This window comes from Rana temporaria, chromosome 5 (assembly GCF_905171775.1).
Source record: "Rana temporaria chromosome 5, aRanTem1.1, whole genome shotgun sequence".
NCBI lineage: Eukaryota > Metazoa > Chordata > Amphibia > Anura > Ranidae > Rana > Rana temporaria.
Window position 1 is genome coordinate 42,403,182 of NC_053493.1, and position 18,021 is coordinate 42,421,202.

At 45.1% G+C, this 18,021-nt stretch overlaps 1 protein-coding gene across 1 annotated transcript in view; it reads right to left on the reverse strand.

Annotated features, from left to right (window-relative positions):
• Nucleotides 1-18,021, reverse strand: part of CUBN (cubilin) — a 365,663-nt gene that overhangs the window by 248,516 nt on the left and 99,126 nt on the right. Inside the window, exons 18-22 of the mRNA XM_040352464.1 lie at nucleotides 16,793-16,943; nucleotides 14,473-14,651; nucleotides 11,459-11,624; nucleotides 8,838-9,063; nucleotides 4,803-4,933 (exon numbers count right to left, since the gene is read on the reverse strand). Of these exons, the coding sequence (XP_040208398.1) occupies nucleotides 4,803-4,933; nucleotides 8,838-9,063; nucleotides 11,459-11,624; nucleotides 14,473-14,651; nucleotides 16,793-16,943 (853 nt within the window). The remainder of the gene's footprint in view (nucleotides 1-4,802; nucleotides 4,934-8,837; nucleotides 9,064-11,458; nucleotides 11,625-14,472; nucleotides 14,652-16,792; nucleotides 16,944-18,021) is intronic.

The following is an 18,021-nucleotide window of genomic DNA, read 5'->3' on the forward strand; positions in this document are numbered from 1 at the left end:
GGATCTATCCGCTGAAACCGATCCGTGGATCAATTTCAGCGGATCGATCCTCTCGTGTGTACGGGCCTTAGGGGCCGGCCCGTGATCATGTGACCACTGGGAAAAAAATTCTGCACTGGATAAATGCCAGTCTCAGCAAGAGAAACATAGAAAACAATTGTTTTCTATGTGCCCTGTTCGCACTGCAATGAAGCCCAAAAGCGCATGCAGTAAGATGCAGTAAAATGCAGACATTCAGCGTTTGCACAGGAAGGCACTGCATGTCATGGCACAACAGTGCAAAACTCTGTGCGGTGGTGCAACAACATGAGTGAAGTGTAACTTTGTGCAATTCAAATAAAGTTAAAAAAGAAAACTGAAATGCACATCACACTGCCCCCTAACCATGGCTTATGGCAGCCAAAAACTGACAGCTGCCTGCAAGCTAAAATGGAGCATTTAGTGTGAGGACAGTACGCCCTTAAAGAGGACCTGTAATGTGGAAGCTGGCCCCAAAAAGGCAAGCAGAAGACAAAGTTCACCAGCATTAACTGTGGACACCCAGTAGCTGACCTTGTCTCAATTCCTGACTTGCCATGTCTCATTCTGCACTGTATTTCTGTGTAGAGGTGGTACAGTAATATGGCTATGCTTCCTCGTGAGCTCCCCCCCCCCCCCTTATGACTGGTGATCTGATAACTGGTGGGATAAAGATCAAGAAGCAGCAAGAGACATTTGAGGAATCACAAATAGAGAGAATGAATGAAGCGCAAGCAGGGAGATCTTTGCATTGCAGGTCCCAAGGCACAGCTTCTTCTCCAACAAGGAGATACAGTGAATGATCAGCACAGTAGTGACATCGCCCATCTCACCCCAAATCTGGAGAGACCAGCAGTCAGAGGCAGCAGTGCCTTAAAAGATTTCACACTGCATATATACAGCTATGGGGCTCAAGGCCCCACAGACCATTGCACTGCCCTCTGAACACCACAATCTCTATGGCTGAGCACTGTGGGCCAGATCCACAAAAACCCGGCGCAACGTAACTTTTTTAATTTAAGTTACACCGCCGGAAAATTTCTACCTAAGTGCCCGATCCACAAAGCACTTACCTAGAAATTTTCGGCTGTGTAACTTAAATCGCGCCGGCCGTACTGCGCATGCTCACGACGTAATTTTCCCGACGTGCTTTGCGCGGTTTTACGTTGCGCCGGGTTTTGAGAATCGCGACGGGCGTAAAAAAAAATACGAGTTGCCGCGGGAAAAAAAAAAAATTGAAAAAAAAAAGACGGCGACGCGGGATAGAAGAGTCTACTTTTACAAGGTCTAAACAGTTTAGGCCTTGTAAAAGCAGCCCTAAATATTGCGACGGCAAACTAATACTTACGGAGAAAAAACGAAGTGTAAAAGCTTTGTGGATCTCCGTAAGTGCTAATTTGCATACCCGAAGCGGCATTCCGACGAGAAATGCCCCCAGCGGCGGATGCGGTACTGCATTCTAAGATCCGACAGTGTAAGTCCCTTACACATGTCGGATCTTCTCCCTATCTATGTGAAACTGATTCTGTGGATCAGTTCCATAGATAGAAACAGGGATACGACGGCGTATCAGTAGATACGCCGTCGTATCCCTTTTGTGGATCTGGCCCTGTGTCTCTATCTGGCCTGTCAACCCCTCACAGGCACATGACCACAGCCTGAGGCCCCAATTGGCCAGTTTTATGTTGTCCTCGAGGCGCAGTCCTTCCATCCTGCAAACCCAGCAAATCGACTTCCCGCTATCTGTCTCAGCCAATCAGCCACCTGTATATCCCAGCCGACCAGATAAACTCAGCTTCAGGGAGGACAGCAGGACACACCAATGGAGAGAAAAATAGCCGGCCGGCTGGCTGTGTGATGATACTTCGGCATTACGGATGGAGAAAACAGAGAAACTAACAGCCGCGCTAGCTTGGCGTGAACATTACATCAACTTGGACTAATCCGTGAGAAGTACTGGAAATTTTAGCTAAGTGATCCAGGTTAGAGGTTGGGGGTGGTGGTGATAATCCGAGCACCAGCCGCCACTGGAAGGATGACAGGTGGGATAATGATCAAGAAGCAGAAAAAGACGTATGAGGAATCACAGGTACACAGAAAGAATGAAACAGAAGCAGAGAGATCTTTGCATTGCAGGCCTTCAGGTACAGCTTCCTCTCCAGCAAGGAGATACAGTGAAAAACACAGTTTTGACATCACTGATCTAACCCCAAATCTGGGGAGACCAGCAGTCAGAGGCAGCAGTGTAATAATGCCGCATACACACGATCGGTCAAACCAATGAGAACGGTCTGATGGACCGTTTTCATCGGACCAAACCGATCGTGTGTGGGCCCCATCGGTTATTTATCCATAGGTTAAAAAAAAGCAATCTTGTTTTAAATTTAACCGATGGATACCTAACCGATAGAAAAAAAACGATCGTTTGTAGGTACGTCCATTGGATAAAAATCCACGCATGCTCAGATTCAAGTCGACGCATGCTTGGAAGCATTGAACTTCGTTTTTTTTTTAGCACGTCGTTGTGTTTTACGTCACGGGTTCTGACACAATCGTTTTTTTAACCGATGGTGTGTAGGCGCGACTGACCATCAGTCAGCTTCATCGGTTAACCGATGAAAACGGTCCAGTGGCGGTTCGTCCATAGAGGGCGCTGGAGCGCCGCCCCCTCTGGCTCTCACCGCCACTGAGTGAAATAACATAGATTCATGCATTGCACGAATCTATGTTATTTTCGCCGCTGCCGCTGTTATTCAGATGGTCGGCGCTCAATGTCCGGCCATCTGAATAACGCCAGCTGGTTGGCTGTACGGAAATGTCTATCAAAGCCAACAGCTCTGATAGGCTTTCCCAATACAGCCCTCGGGTCCCGGAAGCTTATTCTCGGAGCGCACAGACTGTACGCCCCTTGAATAAGATGACAGGCGTCTCAGCCAATCAGGTTGGCCGGTTCTGGCTACCGGTAACCTGATTGGCTGAGACGCCTGTCAGTCATCGAGGGCGGGAGAAGACATCGTGGGACGTGGATGCCTGAAACCAGTAAAGGTAAGTGCCGGGCGGGGGGGGGGGGGAGAAAAAAATTTACAGGGCACAGTGGGGACAATTGGCACAGCGGCGACCATTAAAGGGCACAGTGGCTGCGTTTAATGGCATGGCACAGTGGTGACAATGGATGGCACAGTGGTGACAATGTATGGCACAGTGGTGACAATGTATGGCACAGTGGCTGCGTTTAATGGCATGGCACAGTGGTGACAATGGATGGCACAGTGGCTGCGTTTAATGGCATGGCACAGTGGTGACAATGGATGGCACAGTGACTGCGTTTAATGGCATGGCACAGTGGTGACAATGTATGGCACAGTGGCTGCGTTTAATGGCATGGCACAGTGGTGACAATGGATGGCACAGTGACTGCGTTTAATGGCATGGCACAGTGGTGCAAATTGATGGCATAGTGACTGCATTTGATGGCATGGCACAGTGACTGCGTTTAATGGCATGGCACAGTGGTGCGAATTGATGGCACAGTGACTGCATTTGATGGCATGGCACAGTGACTGCGTTTAATGGCATGGCACAGTGGTGCGAATCGATGGCACAGTGGCTGCATTTGATGGCATGGCCCAGTGGTGCAAATTGATGGCACAGTGGCTGCATTTGATGGCATGGCACAGTGGTGCAAATTGATGGCACAGTGGCTGCGTTTGATGGCATGTAACAGTGGCTGCGTTTGGGCACAGTGAGACTGCAATTTTTTTTTCCTTTGCGCCCCCCCCAAAAATTTTGAGCACCAGCCGCCACTGAAACGGTCCATCAGACCGTTTTCATCGGATTGACCGATCGTGTGTACAGGGCTTTAGAAGATCTCATAGTGTATGTATACAGCTATGGGGCTCAATTGCTAGCAATAATCACTGTGTGTTCTCCCGGCCAGGACAGCTCCCTCCGCCCACCCATGGTTTCAGGAAAAATAAATCGCTCCATCTATGGCAGGCTTTACACGTAACAGCCAATCAGATTGCAGCTATTACTTTTTTAATTCTACTCTCTAAATAGAACGGATGGAATGTGATTGGTCACTGTGAATGAAAATAAATGTTTTCTTTTCAAGTATTTATATCTATTAGTTATAACTACATTTTTACAAGTATTATATAATTTGCTATGGGTCACAGTACATCTACAACTTTTTAACATTTTTTTTTTTGCATTCACCACGATGACTCATTTAACGGAAATCTAAATTACAGTATACACAGATCCCGCTATGTTTCTTTGATATATATTTTTTCCACAGCGGGACTCGTTCCCAGAGTCCTAGTTAAATGAAGAACAGTCAGTGTTTTATTTTCGGCTGGGCAAGTTTGCAGAAAAGTAACGGAATCCATATTTCTGCGTAGCTACAAGACCGCAGGCATCAAGAAACCGGGTTCCTGGAAGCCAGCTGCTGGCACACGCTCGCAGCAAAGGCTTATGGGACCGCAGTGGATAAGAACGCAACTGAGCACAAAGACCTTTTACAAGGGTTGTGCTGCAGATGCCAGAATCAAACAGCCACATCAGTTGAATGGCATGAGTCTGATGTGTCTCAGATGTGTTTATGCCCTTGTAATGCTACCAGCTTATCAGTCAATTCCTTTTTCTTTCTTCCAATATTTTTTTCTTTTTTTAATGCCAGGTAGACTGGATCAGTAGCTTTCAGTGCTGTGTGATCAGTGCTGGTATCTTAGTACAGCTTTCTATTCACTAAAACACAAACTAAGGTAATAGTTGTGACTTACCTGTAGATGCGTTGATTGACACATAACTAGCCGTAAAGCCTTCAACGGCTACTCCGGAGTCACTAACAAAGACCAGAGACATCCCGTTATCACTGCTTGTTATTGATGGAGGAATGGACCTTCCACAGTATCTGTAATGTATAAAGGTAAATTAGTTGCAACAGCTAGCCAAGGAGATCTAATGTAAAGAGACTTAAAGTGGATGTAAACACGATTCATGAAATGTGAGCTGGGCACATATATCTGCAGTATTTTGTTATGTCTCTTCAAAGAGTCCCGTAGCTCTCTCCTGAACCATTCCTTTGTTATCAGCCTGATGTCTCCTGACATATTCTCGGACACATCAGATAAAAGCAGCCTGAGATTTCTGTCAGGGGAGGTTGCTAAAATAGATTATCAGGGAGCTGGCCCTATTACAAAACACCTCAGAGAGCCTCTGCCTATGATGAGAGGGGGTGTGTGCCTTTCCTCCAATCAGCAATGTTAGCTATCTTGGCTGTATGCCCAGACATCACACTCTGTGTTAACCAGGAAGATAAAATGTAATTTCTAAACAGTATATAAATTTGAAGACAGTAGATATACATGTAAATCTTATGTAGGGAGATTTGGTTCATCCCTGTGTATCATCTAAGGCTGTTTACTTCACTGGGTGTATGGAGGGTTTATATCCACTTTAAGCCCTGGTTCACACTGGGTACGATTTGGAACGATTTGAGATGCGATTTGACATGTCAAATCGCATCTCAAATCGGCGGCAATTGTCGGCAATGGCACTGTCCTAATCAGTGCGACGCCGCATCTGCGATTTCAAAAAGTAGTTCCTGTACTACGTTTTGCGATTTCGGGCCGCGATTTACATTAAATTGCGGCCGAAATCGCGGCAAAATCGCAGCCGCAAAATCACGGTAAAATCGCGCATTTTACCGCGATTTTGAATTCGCAGCAGTGTGAACCTAGGCTAAAGAAAACTGGAGTTGATTTGAAAGTTTGAAAGAGTTGAAAGTTGCACTTTGCGACAGAAATTTCCCCATAACCCATGGAATGTGGTGAAATTCCACTTTCGAAAGAATACCCAATCATGTGCAAAGAAAATTAAAAACAGGATTTTTTCTTGCGCGTGATTGGATGATGGAAGTCAGCAGAGCTTCACTTCATTCAATAAACCCTAGAAAAAAATCCTTGCAAGGTGTATCTTCCCTTACAAATGTCAACATTCTGGGGGAGATTTACTAAAAGTGTTGCACACAGAATCTGGTGCAGCTGTGGATAGTAACCAATCAGCTTACAGGTTTTATTGACAAAGCTTAATTGAACAAGCTGAAGTTAGAAGTTGATTGGTTACTATCCATAGCTGCACCAGATTCTGAGTGCACCAGTTTTAGTAATTCTCCCCCTCTATTTTCCTTTAGTAAATCAACCCCACTGTCACCATGCCCAGTCAGGAAAAATTCAGGCCCTTTGCGAAGGGCCTATCCCTGATCCTCTAATACTCAACTTTACCATCACTCCTCCATTCTCTATGGAAACTGGTGACAGCATTTTGTGCTTCCCAGTATAGGGGAACATGTGACCTCCTACCATGTGACCACCAATGACCAAAGGAGTGACATCTATCTTTCACCTAGCGTGCAAGAACATCAACACTGGTGATGTGTTGGCTGTGAAGGAGGCAGTAGCAGTGGGGAAGCACTAACAAGGTGAGTATCACCTTGGGGGACAAAGGGCCCTATTATGAAGACACTGTCACGTTACCCTGAATGGGCAAGGTGATAAAGAGAAGCCCGGAGCAAGAGGCAGGCTTAGGCACAGGGCTGGCATGACAAGGTAGCACAGTTATAGGGGTTAATTTTGGGGGAGTGTAGCTGCCCAGGGTAGAGGGTGGCCCAAGTAAGTTTATACTTGGGGTAGGAGGGGCCTGGGTCCGGTGGTCAGTCGTAGGTCAACGGAGGAAGAAGGAGCTCCCACCCTCCTGCCCTAATTTTGTTGGAATGTATATATGCCGGTTCTTGGGGTAAGGGTGTAGCGGTTGGGGATCTTTGGAGGCATTCGAAATTAAGACCAATATGGCATAAGTGGGGAACCATCATGGTATGGGATCCTCGGTTGATGCTAGTTAAAGCGGAGGTTCACCCGAAATTTTGACTTTTGCTCAAGTAAACTAGCAGGCAGAGACAATAACTAATCCGTTGTTGTTTTTTTTTAAATGCCGATCCTTACCTTAGTACTGCAGCAGTTTCTCCCCTGTCCATCACTATTCCCCGCAGGAGTGGGCTTTCCTAATCACAGGCTGTGATTGACGTGCTTCCGACCGGCGCATACTACGCGTCACGAGTTGCCGAAAGAAGCCGAACGTCGGTGCGGCTCTATACGGTGCATGCGCACCGACGTTCGGATTCTTTCGGCAACTTGTGACGTGCTGTATGCGCCGGTCAGAAGCACGTCAATCACAGCCTGTGATTAGGAACGCCTACTCCCGAGGGAAAGCCGGGGGCCGAAAAAAGCCCTATAATGGTATGTACGAAAAAAAAAAAAACACAAACAACAGCATCCTGTTCGTCTCCTAGGTCGGTCCATGTATTAATAGAATTTTTTTTTAGGGTGAACCCCTGCTTTAACCAAGGTTTAACTGGCATTGGGAGATGGGTATCAGCATTGGAAGGTGCAGAGTGGTATTGTCCTTGAGTCGGCGTGCTGCGCCTGGGGACCATGTGTGGCCACGCTGATACGAAGAAAATTTGGTCAGTGCCTTCAATGAACCTCAACATGGTTATGATGTATCTGGGAGAGTATTGTTTGTAAATACATGTTATGGTTAAACGTTAATAAAATGGCCGATTTGGGCAACCACAGATGTGATATTTTTTTTTACTGGTAAATTTAATAGGTTAAAATTGCTCTGATGGTGTCACCATATCTGAATAGGAGACCTTGGTTGTCTCAAAAGCTTCCGCAATTGTAATCCATTCCTATAGCCAATGAAAGCATTATCTGAAATTATTGTCATAAGACTTTGTGGCTTGTTTGCTGCTACGTTCATCAAATATTGATTATGTTATTGATTGCTCAATGTTTTTGGTAGATGCTGGAAGGTAAATTCCCTGCTAGTTTTTTAATATCACTCTGGGACTCTATTAGTGAGATCTGGGTCTGTAAACCTGCTTTGATCGTAATGAGGGGCTCCCACTCTCCCTGCTGGATTTTCTTTTTATTTTATATTATGAAGAATAAAACAGGAGGGACTGCAGAAGGCAAATATTGACAGGAACACCTAAAACTCCAGGGACAGAGCTGCTAATATGACAGGGAGTCCTAGAATATCCAATACAGGTAGGGTGACCACGTGTCCCGGATTGCCCGGGACAGTCCCGCATTTTGCAGGTCTGTCCCGGGCACCTTCATTCCAGGACAATACAGTGTCCCTGAATGAAACTGACACAGCAAACCCCCCCCCGAACCAATCTGATGCCCCCCAAAAAAAGGCCTCCACATCACCGTTTTACTCACTGACAGTACTTGTCCTGGCCAGGAATGCCTAAAGAACACAATCCCCACCCCCTGCTTGTGATTGGAGAAATCATAAATCCCACCTCTTGTGTCCAATCACTGTGCTGTGATTCGTTACAGCACAAGCTGACTTTTGGGAAGGGAGGGTGTCCCTGAATGGTAGTTTGGAAATGTGGTCACCCTAAATACAGGCAGTCCCCGAGTTACGAACATCCGACTTGCGAAAGACTCCTACTTACGAACGGGAGGCGGCGTGACGTCTCTACCGTTCTGCGCATGCACGGCCACTTTTCGACGGTGGCCACTTTCGACAGAACTTTCGGAAAACTACGTCTCTGCCGTTATGCGCATTCTGTTCCGACTTACGAACATATTCGACTGAAGAACAAACCTACAGTCCCTAGCCCATTCGTAACTCGGGAACTGCCTAAAAAGCCTGCAGCTGACTGTGACCACCGGGCTTCACAATATCATTTTAGGGGACCCTTTAGGACCACAAAAAATGTCCAAAAAAAGTTGTTTACTCACTTTCCAATTTTGTTTCCAGTTGCATTCATTGCCTTATCGTATATCTCTAGATAATCCGCGTGGCAGGCAAATGTCTGTTCCAGGTTGAATGTAGTGAATGTTAACTGTATCAGATTTCCTGGTGGTACTGAGATGAGCCATATGCAGCGGACACCATGTGGGTACTCAGCAGGGTGACTGGGACTTGATAATGTACCTTCAAGGGTGGTAAGTGTTCCTCCACAACCTAGACATAAACAGCAAACACTTATCACTAATTAGAAAAATAAAGCTTTCCATAGTCAGAGCAAACAAATATTTTCTCATACAAACCAATAAAGACAGTGCTAAGAAAAAATGTAGCATCATAGCAATTGTACTTCATACGCTAAATTGTCGGAAATATTGGGACGCCTGCCTTTACACACACATGAACTTTAATGTCATCCCAGTCTTAGTCCGTAGGGTTCAATAATGACTTGGTCCACCCTTTTCAGCTATAACAACTTCAACTCTTCTGGGAAGGCTGTCCATAAGGTTTAGGAGTGTGTCTATGGGAATGTTTGACCAATCTTCCAAAAGCGCATTTGGTCAGGCACTGATGTTGGACGAGAAAGCCTGGCTCGCAATCATCCCAAAGGTGTTCTATCAGGTTGAGGTCAGGACTTTGTGCATGCCAGTCGAGTTCCTCCACCCCAAACTCATCCATGTCTGTATGGACCTTGCTTTGTGCACTGGTCCAAATCATGTGGTGGAGGTGTGATTGCGGTGTGGGGTTGTTTTTGAGGGGTTGGGCTTGGCCCCTTAGTTCCAGTGAAGGGAACTCTAATGCCGCGTACACACGATCGGAAATTCCGACAAGAAAACCGTGAATTTTTCCGATCATCAAGAATGCGATGACGTACAACACTACAACGAGCCGAGAAAAATTAAGTTAAATGATTCCGATGCATACGTGTTTTTGCGCGTCAGAATTGCATACAATAAAAACAATAAAATATAGAATAAAAAAAAAAAAAAAGAATTGCATACAGACGATCGGAATTTCCGACAAGAACTTTTCCCGTCGGAAAATTTGAGAACAAGCTCTCAAATTTTTGCTGTCGGATATTCCAACAGAAAAAGTCCGATGGGGCCTACACACGGTCGGAATTTCCGACCTAAAGCTCACATCAAACTTTTCTTGTTGGAAATTCTGATCATGTGTATGCAGCATTAAGGCTTTGGAATACCAAGACATTTTGGATAATTTCATGCTCCCAACTTTGTGGGAACAGTTTGAGAGTTGCCCCTTCCTGTTCCAAACTTACTGCGCACCAGAGCACAAAGCAAGGTTATAGCTGCAAAAGGCGGGTGAACGCAATATTGAACCCTACAGACTAAGACTGGGATGCCATTAACGTTCATGTGCGTGTAAAAGCAGGCGTCCTAATACTTTTGACAAAATAGTGTATGTCACTATTTACAGTGGCCTAAACTGGAAAGGATGAATATTGATTAGTTACTGTGGCTTGCAGAACCCAGAATGCTAATAGAGCAGAACTCTGAATGCTGCAGAAAGGTTCAATTTAGTGTTAGGCTTTATTAGGGGGTAGATTAGTATTATGCCGCATACACACGATCATTTTTCAGCATTAAAAAAACGTTGTTTTTCAGCATGTCCAGAAAACTAAGTTTTCCCAACTTCATCATTAAAAACGATGTTGCCCACACACCATCGTTTTTAAAAAATGATCTAGCAAAGCGCGGTGACGTACAACATGTACGACGGCACTATAAAGGGGAAGTTCCATTCGCCTTGGGGCTGCTTTAGCTGATTTAGTGTTAGTAAAAGACGATTTGCGCTTTTCTGTCTGTTACAGCGTGATGAATGTGCTTACTCCATTATGAACGGTAGTTTTACGAGAACGAGCGCTCCCATCTCATAACTTGCTTCTGAGCATGCGCGGGTTTAAAATGTTGTTTTAGCCCACACACGATAATTTTTTACAACCCGAAAAACGACATTGTTTAAAACGACGTTAAAAAAATGCAGCATGTTCGTTTTTTTTTTTCCGTTTTTCAGAACCTGAAAAATGATGTGTCTCATAAATGACGTTTTTAAAAAACAAAATTTTTTTCATGCTGAAAAATGATCGTGTGTACTCGGCATTAGGGTCACAGAGACTTGGGTTAGGTTTTACAAATGTGAGGGAGGAGAACTTTGCATCAGTCCTCAACACTTGCCAGAAATGTTGGAGATTTGCCTTTCATTTGGTTGTAGGAACGGGGTTGTAAAGGCAGCTTTAGGTATATGCAGGCACCTCTAGATTTCTGCACTTTATTACAGCAGATATTTTGCAACAACAATGTCATTTTTGATAAGATACTTCATAAGGGCTAATTACTTCTAATGGGGATGCTGACACTGCAACTTTTCTCATCAGAGCACTGCAAGTGCAGCAGCTGATTAAAATTAATAAGATACTCCTATTCGGAATCACTATCAAAAAAAATTTGGTGGAACATACAGCTCTTTCTTCAGAGCTAGAACATTGGACTTTGGACATTGGACAGATAGGACATTGGACTTTGTTAAAATCCTTGCAATGTACATTGATCATTCCAAAGGGAGTTACTATTTAAAAATGAAATATGCTTACTTAAATCTAGAGAGCTGTATGAGGCTAAGAATCCATGATTTGTCGTGGAAGCATCAGTCACAAACTTAATATACAGACTCCTCTGAGTTGAATAGGCCGATGGAGGAACTTCTGGGCCGCAATACTTTCCAATTAAAGGAGCATTTGATGATGGTCCATCTCTGACCTGTAGAAATATCACGTGTTTAAAGGACATTCCCAGAGATACATAAAAAAACCACACTGTATGTATTACATCAAACAGCAAAAAGACCATTTTCAATGCAACTGACATCATAGCTTAAATCTGTCAAAACCATCCTAAAGCCCAGCTTCAGCCAAATTCGTCCATTTTAGTTTCACATAGAGTAGGAAAAGGGTTAGAGCCTCGGTCATATGTTTAGAACAGAGGTCCTAAACCTTTTTCTACAAGTAAAAGTGCTTTTATAGGAATCTGTATTCCAGTTGGAGAAATTGTGTTCACTTTCCTAATACTAATACATATATCAATGACACCAAACAGCCTTCCCCATTCTAAATCAAAAAGTTTGGGTGAGTGATCTATTTCAAATCAGGATTTCTGCCCTGAAAGTTGATTGATGGTCCCAGTTTTAAACAGCATGGTGTTATCATGGCCATGCTGCTGTTATTTTTTTTTTTATTAACCTTTTTTAAAGCATAGATGTGTGCATTAGGCCCCGTACACACGACCGAGTTTCTCAGCAGAATTCAGCCAGAAACTCGATCGGAGCCGTATTCTGCCGAGAAACCCGGTCGTGTGTACACTTTTGGCCGAGGAAACCGACGAGGAACTCGTCGAGCTAAATAGAGAACATGTTCTCTATTTCCTTGTTAGTCAATGAGGAAACTTGGCTCTCCGAGATCCTCAGCGGCTTCACGAGTTTCTCGGACGTGTGTACGAGGCTTCACAGTTGTGCTTAGCACTCCAATTTCTTCAGGTCTCAGAATTAAGTAGTGTGATCTACAAATGAATGGAGTTTGATAGGAAAAAAAAAAAATGTGACCCTACTTCTGATCAAATCGAAGAGTTCTTCTGCTGTGTTAAGCAGATATCATTTTAAAGGAAATCACAGGCTTCACAAAGCTTATGGCAGTCTACATTTTAAAGTATGAATGGTCAGGCCACCCTTGGAGTATCTGTCCACTGGAAAGAAGAGAGGAGAAACCTCTCTCTGTTATAAATAGTCCATTAGAGAAGGACTCTAACTCAATCTAGGTATTGGTATTGATTTTCTCCACTACAACAGTAGGTGTCTTCCTAGGGTTCCCTGTTTATTTCACTTAAATTTCCAGTTTTGAAGCTGTAGAATTCTGACATCTATGGTAATTTAGCTGGAGAGAGCATGTAGGCAGGTTGAGATATATCGGGTCTAGGGAGTCAGCGGCTGGCAGGAAGGAGGAAAGAGATAACTGTTGAAAGCTCAATTCCTGGGCTTTTCAGTACCACCCAGCCAACCTTTGCTATAAAAAGGGGGAAGGCTAAGGTCAGGGCGCCCTTGAAGATCTTAAGTCCTTTTGGTTGGTTCTGTTCCTGCTTGCGGTGTGAGGTACTGAGACTGCTGCTCCTTGCAGTCTGCTAAAGGCACCGGGACATTTGGTGACATCAAAGCCATGGAGAAGGCCAAGATAGACTCTCATCTCACCATGGAGATATGCCTAGGCAGCCACACTACGGTAGTTAGTTTAGGGACAAAGTTGTTCATATTGAACTGGTATGCTTCAACTTGTTCAGTAACATTACATTACCATTCTTAGCCCGGTATGAAATTATTCAAGGGGGTGCATGTGGGTTCTGGCGTATCTAAAGAACCAGGGACTGTAAAACACAACGGGGTATGAAGTAACACCGCTACAGAAGGGTTAACTCAGCAAGGCAAGGAGGAGGAATTTAGTTGCTAAGAGTAACCAAGCACAAGTTCAAGAAACCAAGCATTCAGATGTTAGACATGGTACCTGGCAAGGTGACAGGTCCTCTGGTAGCGAGGGGGTCGTTGTTTGCCTCCCTCCTTAGCGGTTGTTATCCAATAGCAACTGGATCTCAACCTGTGCTATGGAGATCTATAGAGACCTAAAACGGGCTTAGGCCCCGTACACACGAGAGGATCGATCCGCTGAAATTGATCCACGGATCGGTTTCAGCGGATAGATCCGCTGGTCTGTACGATCCAGCGGATATTTATCCGCGGATATATTTCGGGCCGACCGATTTCCAGCGGATAAAAATTTCTTAGCATGCTAAGAAATCTATCCGCTGGAATCGGCTCCAGCGGATCGATCCGGTGGTCTGTACAGACTCACCGGATCGATCCGTCCGAACCCATCCCTCGCATGCGTCGTAATGATTCGACGCATGCGTGGAATTCCTTATATGACAGCGTCACGCACGTTGCCGCGTCATCATCGCGGCGACGGCGCGACACGTCATCGCGATGGGAATTTGGCGCGGATTGCGATCCGATGATGTGTACACTCCATCGGATCAAAATCCTCAGAGGATTTATCCGCGGAAACGGTCCGGAGGACCGTATCCGTGGATAAATCCTATCGTGTGTACTAGGCATTAGAGTAACTTTGCAGTGTCCTTCTGGAAAAAAGGACTCTCCACTATAAATAACCCATTAGAGGAGTGAGTGAGCTCAATCTAGGCCTATCTATTAATGGTCTCCACTAGGTTAGAAAGGTCTCTCTAAGGTTGTCCGCTCACTAAGACCTGCAGTTTTGGATCTGGTGAAATCTGTCATCTGGAGGTAAATTATCTGCAAAGAGCATGTTCCACCAAGGAGATCTGCCCTCCAGGTATACAGCTCACTTCTCAGTATCCATTAAAACACCCTAAGACCCCAATCAAACCCTCAAACCCCACCTTTTCTCTCTGTGCACAGCTCTCATGTCTTTTATCCTCTACTTTATGTGCAACTTCTTCGGTCTCCCACCCCTCTCCTCTGGGCGCCTTACTTCTTTAAAAAAACTTTACTCCATACCACTTCACTTTAAGTCAGTTTATCTGGACTTACCTCAACATAGTTAGAGCTGCACTGTGTGCCTGGATAGAGGTCAAAGGAGTCAAAGCTAAACAGAACCACTTCTCCATCTGGCTGGGTGATGATCCATTCACAGGTTCTCTCTTGGTGGTAGGGATTTGGGTAGTTTGGAGTGCGAATGACTCCAGCACTAGACATAGCACCTCCACAACCTGGAGAACCAAAGAATGTTTATGTCAAATGATGCCAATAAAAGGACAACTGTACCTTGGGTAAAATTAATACCCACACCTTCTAAGTGCTGCCCAACTGGACAAATACCTTACTCTTCTATTCAAAGCTATTAAAAGGCATTTTGAGTAAAAATTTCCCCAGCAAGTCCTTGGAGGTCAGTGCAGAACACTAAATTGAAAAGGAAGGTACATTTTTGTCTGGGTAGAACTCAGAGGTTGGGGGGAATTCATTAAAGGTCTCATACTGGACAACCCACTATAAGCCATTCAACAAATTCCACAACTGATAGTGATAGAGCAGCGGTCCCCAACCCTTTTGGCATGTTTTTTTTTTATTTGTCTGGGGCTAATTCACACAGTGTGGGGTGACAGGCATTTTACTGCATTGCACAACTTCTGTCACTGCAAGGACACACAGGACACAATTGTTACCTATGTGTTACATTCACATTGCAACGCAATCGCAGCGCACAATGCCGAATCACATGGCAATGTACAACGCAGCACATTGTACTGCTGTACATCGCCATGAATGAAGTGTACGTTTTGTACACCTTGAAATAAAATGTGTACAAGAAAAATGGAGCCATGTACGCTGAATCATGTACCACACTGCCCCCTACCACGGACAATGCTTTACCGCTCCGGTAGCTCTCCATTCCCATGTGATTTCCTGTGCGCCCCGTAGTTTGGGGACCTATGTGTAAGGCCCCGTACACACGACCGGATCTATCCGCTGGGATTTATCCGCGGATCAGTTCCAGCGGATAGATCCGGTTGTGTGTAGGCCCGAGCGGACAATTTTCGGCGGATAAAAATCCAGCCGACGGATTCCCAGCGGATAAAAATTTTGTAGCTTGCTACAAAATCTATCTGCTGGAATCCAGTCCAGTGGACTGATCCGGTCGTCTGTACAGACTCACCGGATCAGTCCATCCGCTCCCATCCCTCGCATGCGTCGTAATGATTCGACGCATGCGTGGAAGTATTTACCTTCCAGCGTTGCGCACGTCGCCACGTCATTGTCGCGGGGACGGCGCGACACGTGACCGCGAATGTTTTCCGCACGGATTTTGATCCGATGGTGTGTACAAGCCATCAAATCAAAATCCTGAGGGGAAATGTCCGATGGAAACGGTCCGGCGGACCGTTTCCATCGGATAACCCCTCGTCTGTACGAGGCCTTAGAGAATATGTTACAGTATGTCAACTGTGTATTTGGCTGTTGGCCTAGAACAGGGGTCTCCAAAGTTTCTAAACAAAGGGCCACTTTGGGGGGGGGGGGTAACTGTGGCCAGTGGTATAAGAAAGTGTCCTGGCATCACTAAGACTAAACAATACTCTAGCATTGGCATTAGGCAGAGTAATAGTGCCTCATTGTTGGTGTCAGTAGGATGAATAGTGTCCCATCGTTGGTGTCAGTGGGAGGAATGGTGCCCCATCATTGGTGTCAGTTGGAGGAATAGTGTCCCATCATTGGTGCCAGTGGGGGGAATAGTGTCCCATTGTTGGTGTCAGTGGGAGGAATGGTGTCTCATCATTGGTGCCAGTGGGGGGAATAGTGTCCCATTGTTGGTGTCAGTGGGAGGAATGGTGTCTCATCATCGGTGTTAGTGGGAGGAATGGCACTCCATCATTGGTGTCAGTGGGAGGAATACTATCCCATCGTTTAATGTCAGTCGGAGGACTAGTGCCCCATTGTCTGTGTCGGTGGCAGGAACTATGCCCCACTGTTGCTGACAATATATGCCTTGAATTTAACATTAAGATAAACTAAAAAACACAAACCTGGGTTCTTAGAGATTCAATTGGTTCAAAAATGATATTTCCATTTTGAGTAGGTGCTGTCAGGTTCAACAGCCGAACAGTATCTTAAAATTTTTGAATGTTCCAGCGTCTCACACCTAAATTCCCGGCTCCAGCCACCTACCACAGTTTTGACAAGGAGATTTCACTCTCCCATTTGGAGTTTTCAGTCATTGTGGAGAATGCAGTGAGAGGAGTGAGACTTAGGGGTGGCAGTTGGCAGAGCTAGAAACTCCAAATGGAGGCTAGTGGTAAGGCTTCCACCCAGCAACCAAAAAAAGGGTTTGCTTGGACTGACCCTTTACCATACTCACCAACTTGATAGAACGCTCGGAAACTCGATGCTGATGCATCTGACTTGAATTTCACCCACAGTGTATTTGAGCTTGATGTTACGGCAGCAGGAATTGTGCTGTTACAGTATCTGCCAATTAGTGGTGCCGTCTGCGAGCCTCCATCTCTAATCTACACAAAAGAAGAATGTAATATCTGTATAAATACATACTTGAGAAAAACACGCACATTAGTAATTTAGGGCCTAATCCTCATTTTCCCGACGTGCATAGCGCGAAATTCCATTACGTCGGGCTTTGTGGATTGCGACGGGACAATAAAGTTGCGTCGGGTAAAAAAAAAGATACGGCGCCAAAATTTTTTTTTTAAATTTAAAAAAAATCGCGTCGCAAGCAAGAAAGGTCTGTTTTTACAAGGTGTAAACAGTTTACACCTTGTAAAAGCAGCCCTAATTTTGCGTTTGCAAAATAAGACTTACGGAGAAAAACGAAGCTGAAAAGCTTCATGGATCTCCGTAAGTCCTAATTTGCATACCCGAGGCGGCATTTCGACGCAAAATGCCCCCAGCGGCGGATGCGGTACTGCATCCTAAGATCCGACAGTGTAATTCAATTACACATGTCGGATCTTCATCCTAACTATGGGAAACTGATTCTGTGGATCAGTTCCATAGTTAGAAACAGGGATACGACGGAGTAACAGCAGTTACTCCGTCGTATCTCTTTTGAGGATTTGGCCCTTAGTAATCAGACATTTTCCTCATTTCACCTTTTTGTTTTCAAAAGAAAAATGGTATCCCATTGAAACCAATGATGAGACACAATTCAGATCATTGATACCAATGATGGGGCACAATTCCTCCCATTGAGACCAATGACGGGGCACAATTCCTATCATTGATACCAATGATGGGGCACTATTCCCTCCATTGATACAAATGATGAGGCACTATTCCTTCCATTGATACCAATGATGGGGCGCTATTCCTCCCATTGATACCAATGATGGGGTAATTTTCCATCTATTGATACCAATGATGGGGTACCATTCCTCCAATTGATGCCATTGGGGCACTTTTCCTCTCCCTAATGCACTATTTACTCCCAATGATGCCAGGACAATTTCAGCTCCCAATGGCCCCAGTCTGGCCCCCTAAAGCCCTTTGTTTAGAGAGTTTGGACTTTGGAGACCTCAGCTTTAGAGCAAAATTTTGTCATGTCACTATCGCGCTGCTCACTGTTCTCCTTGC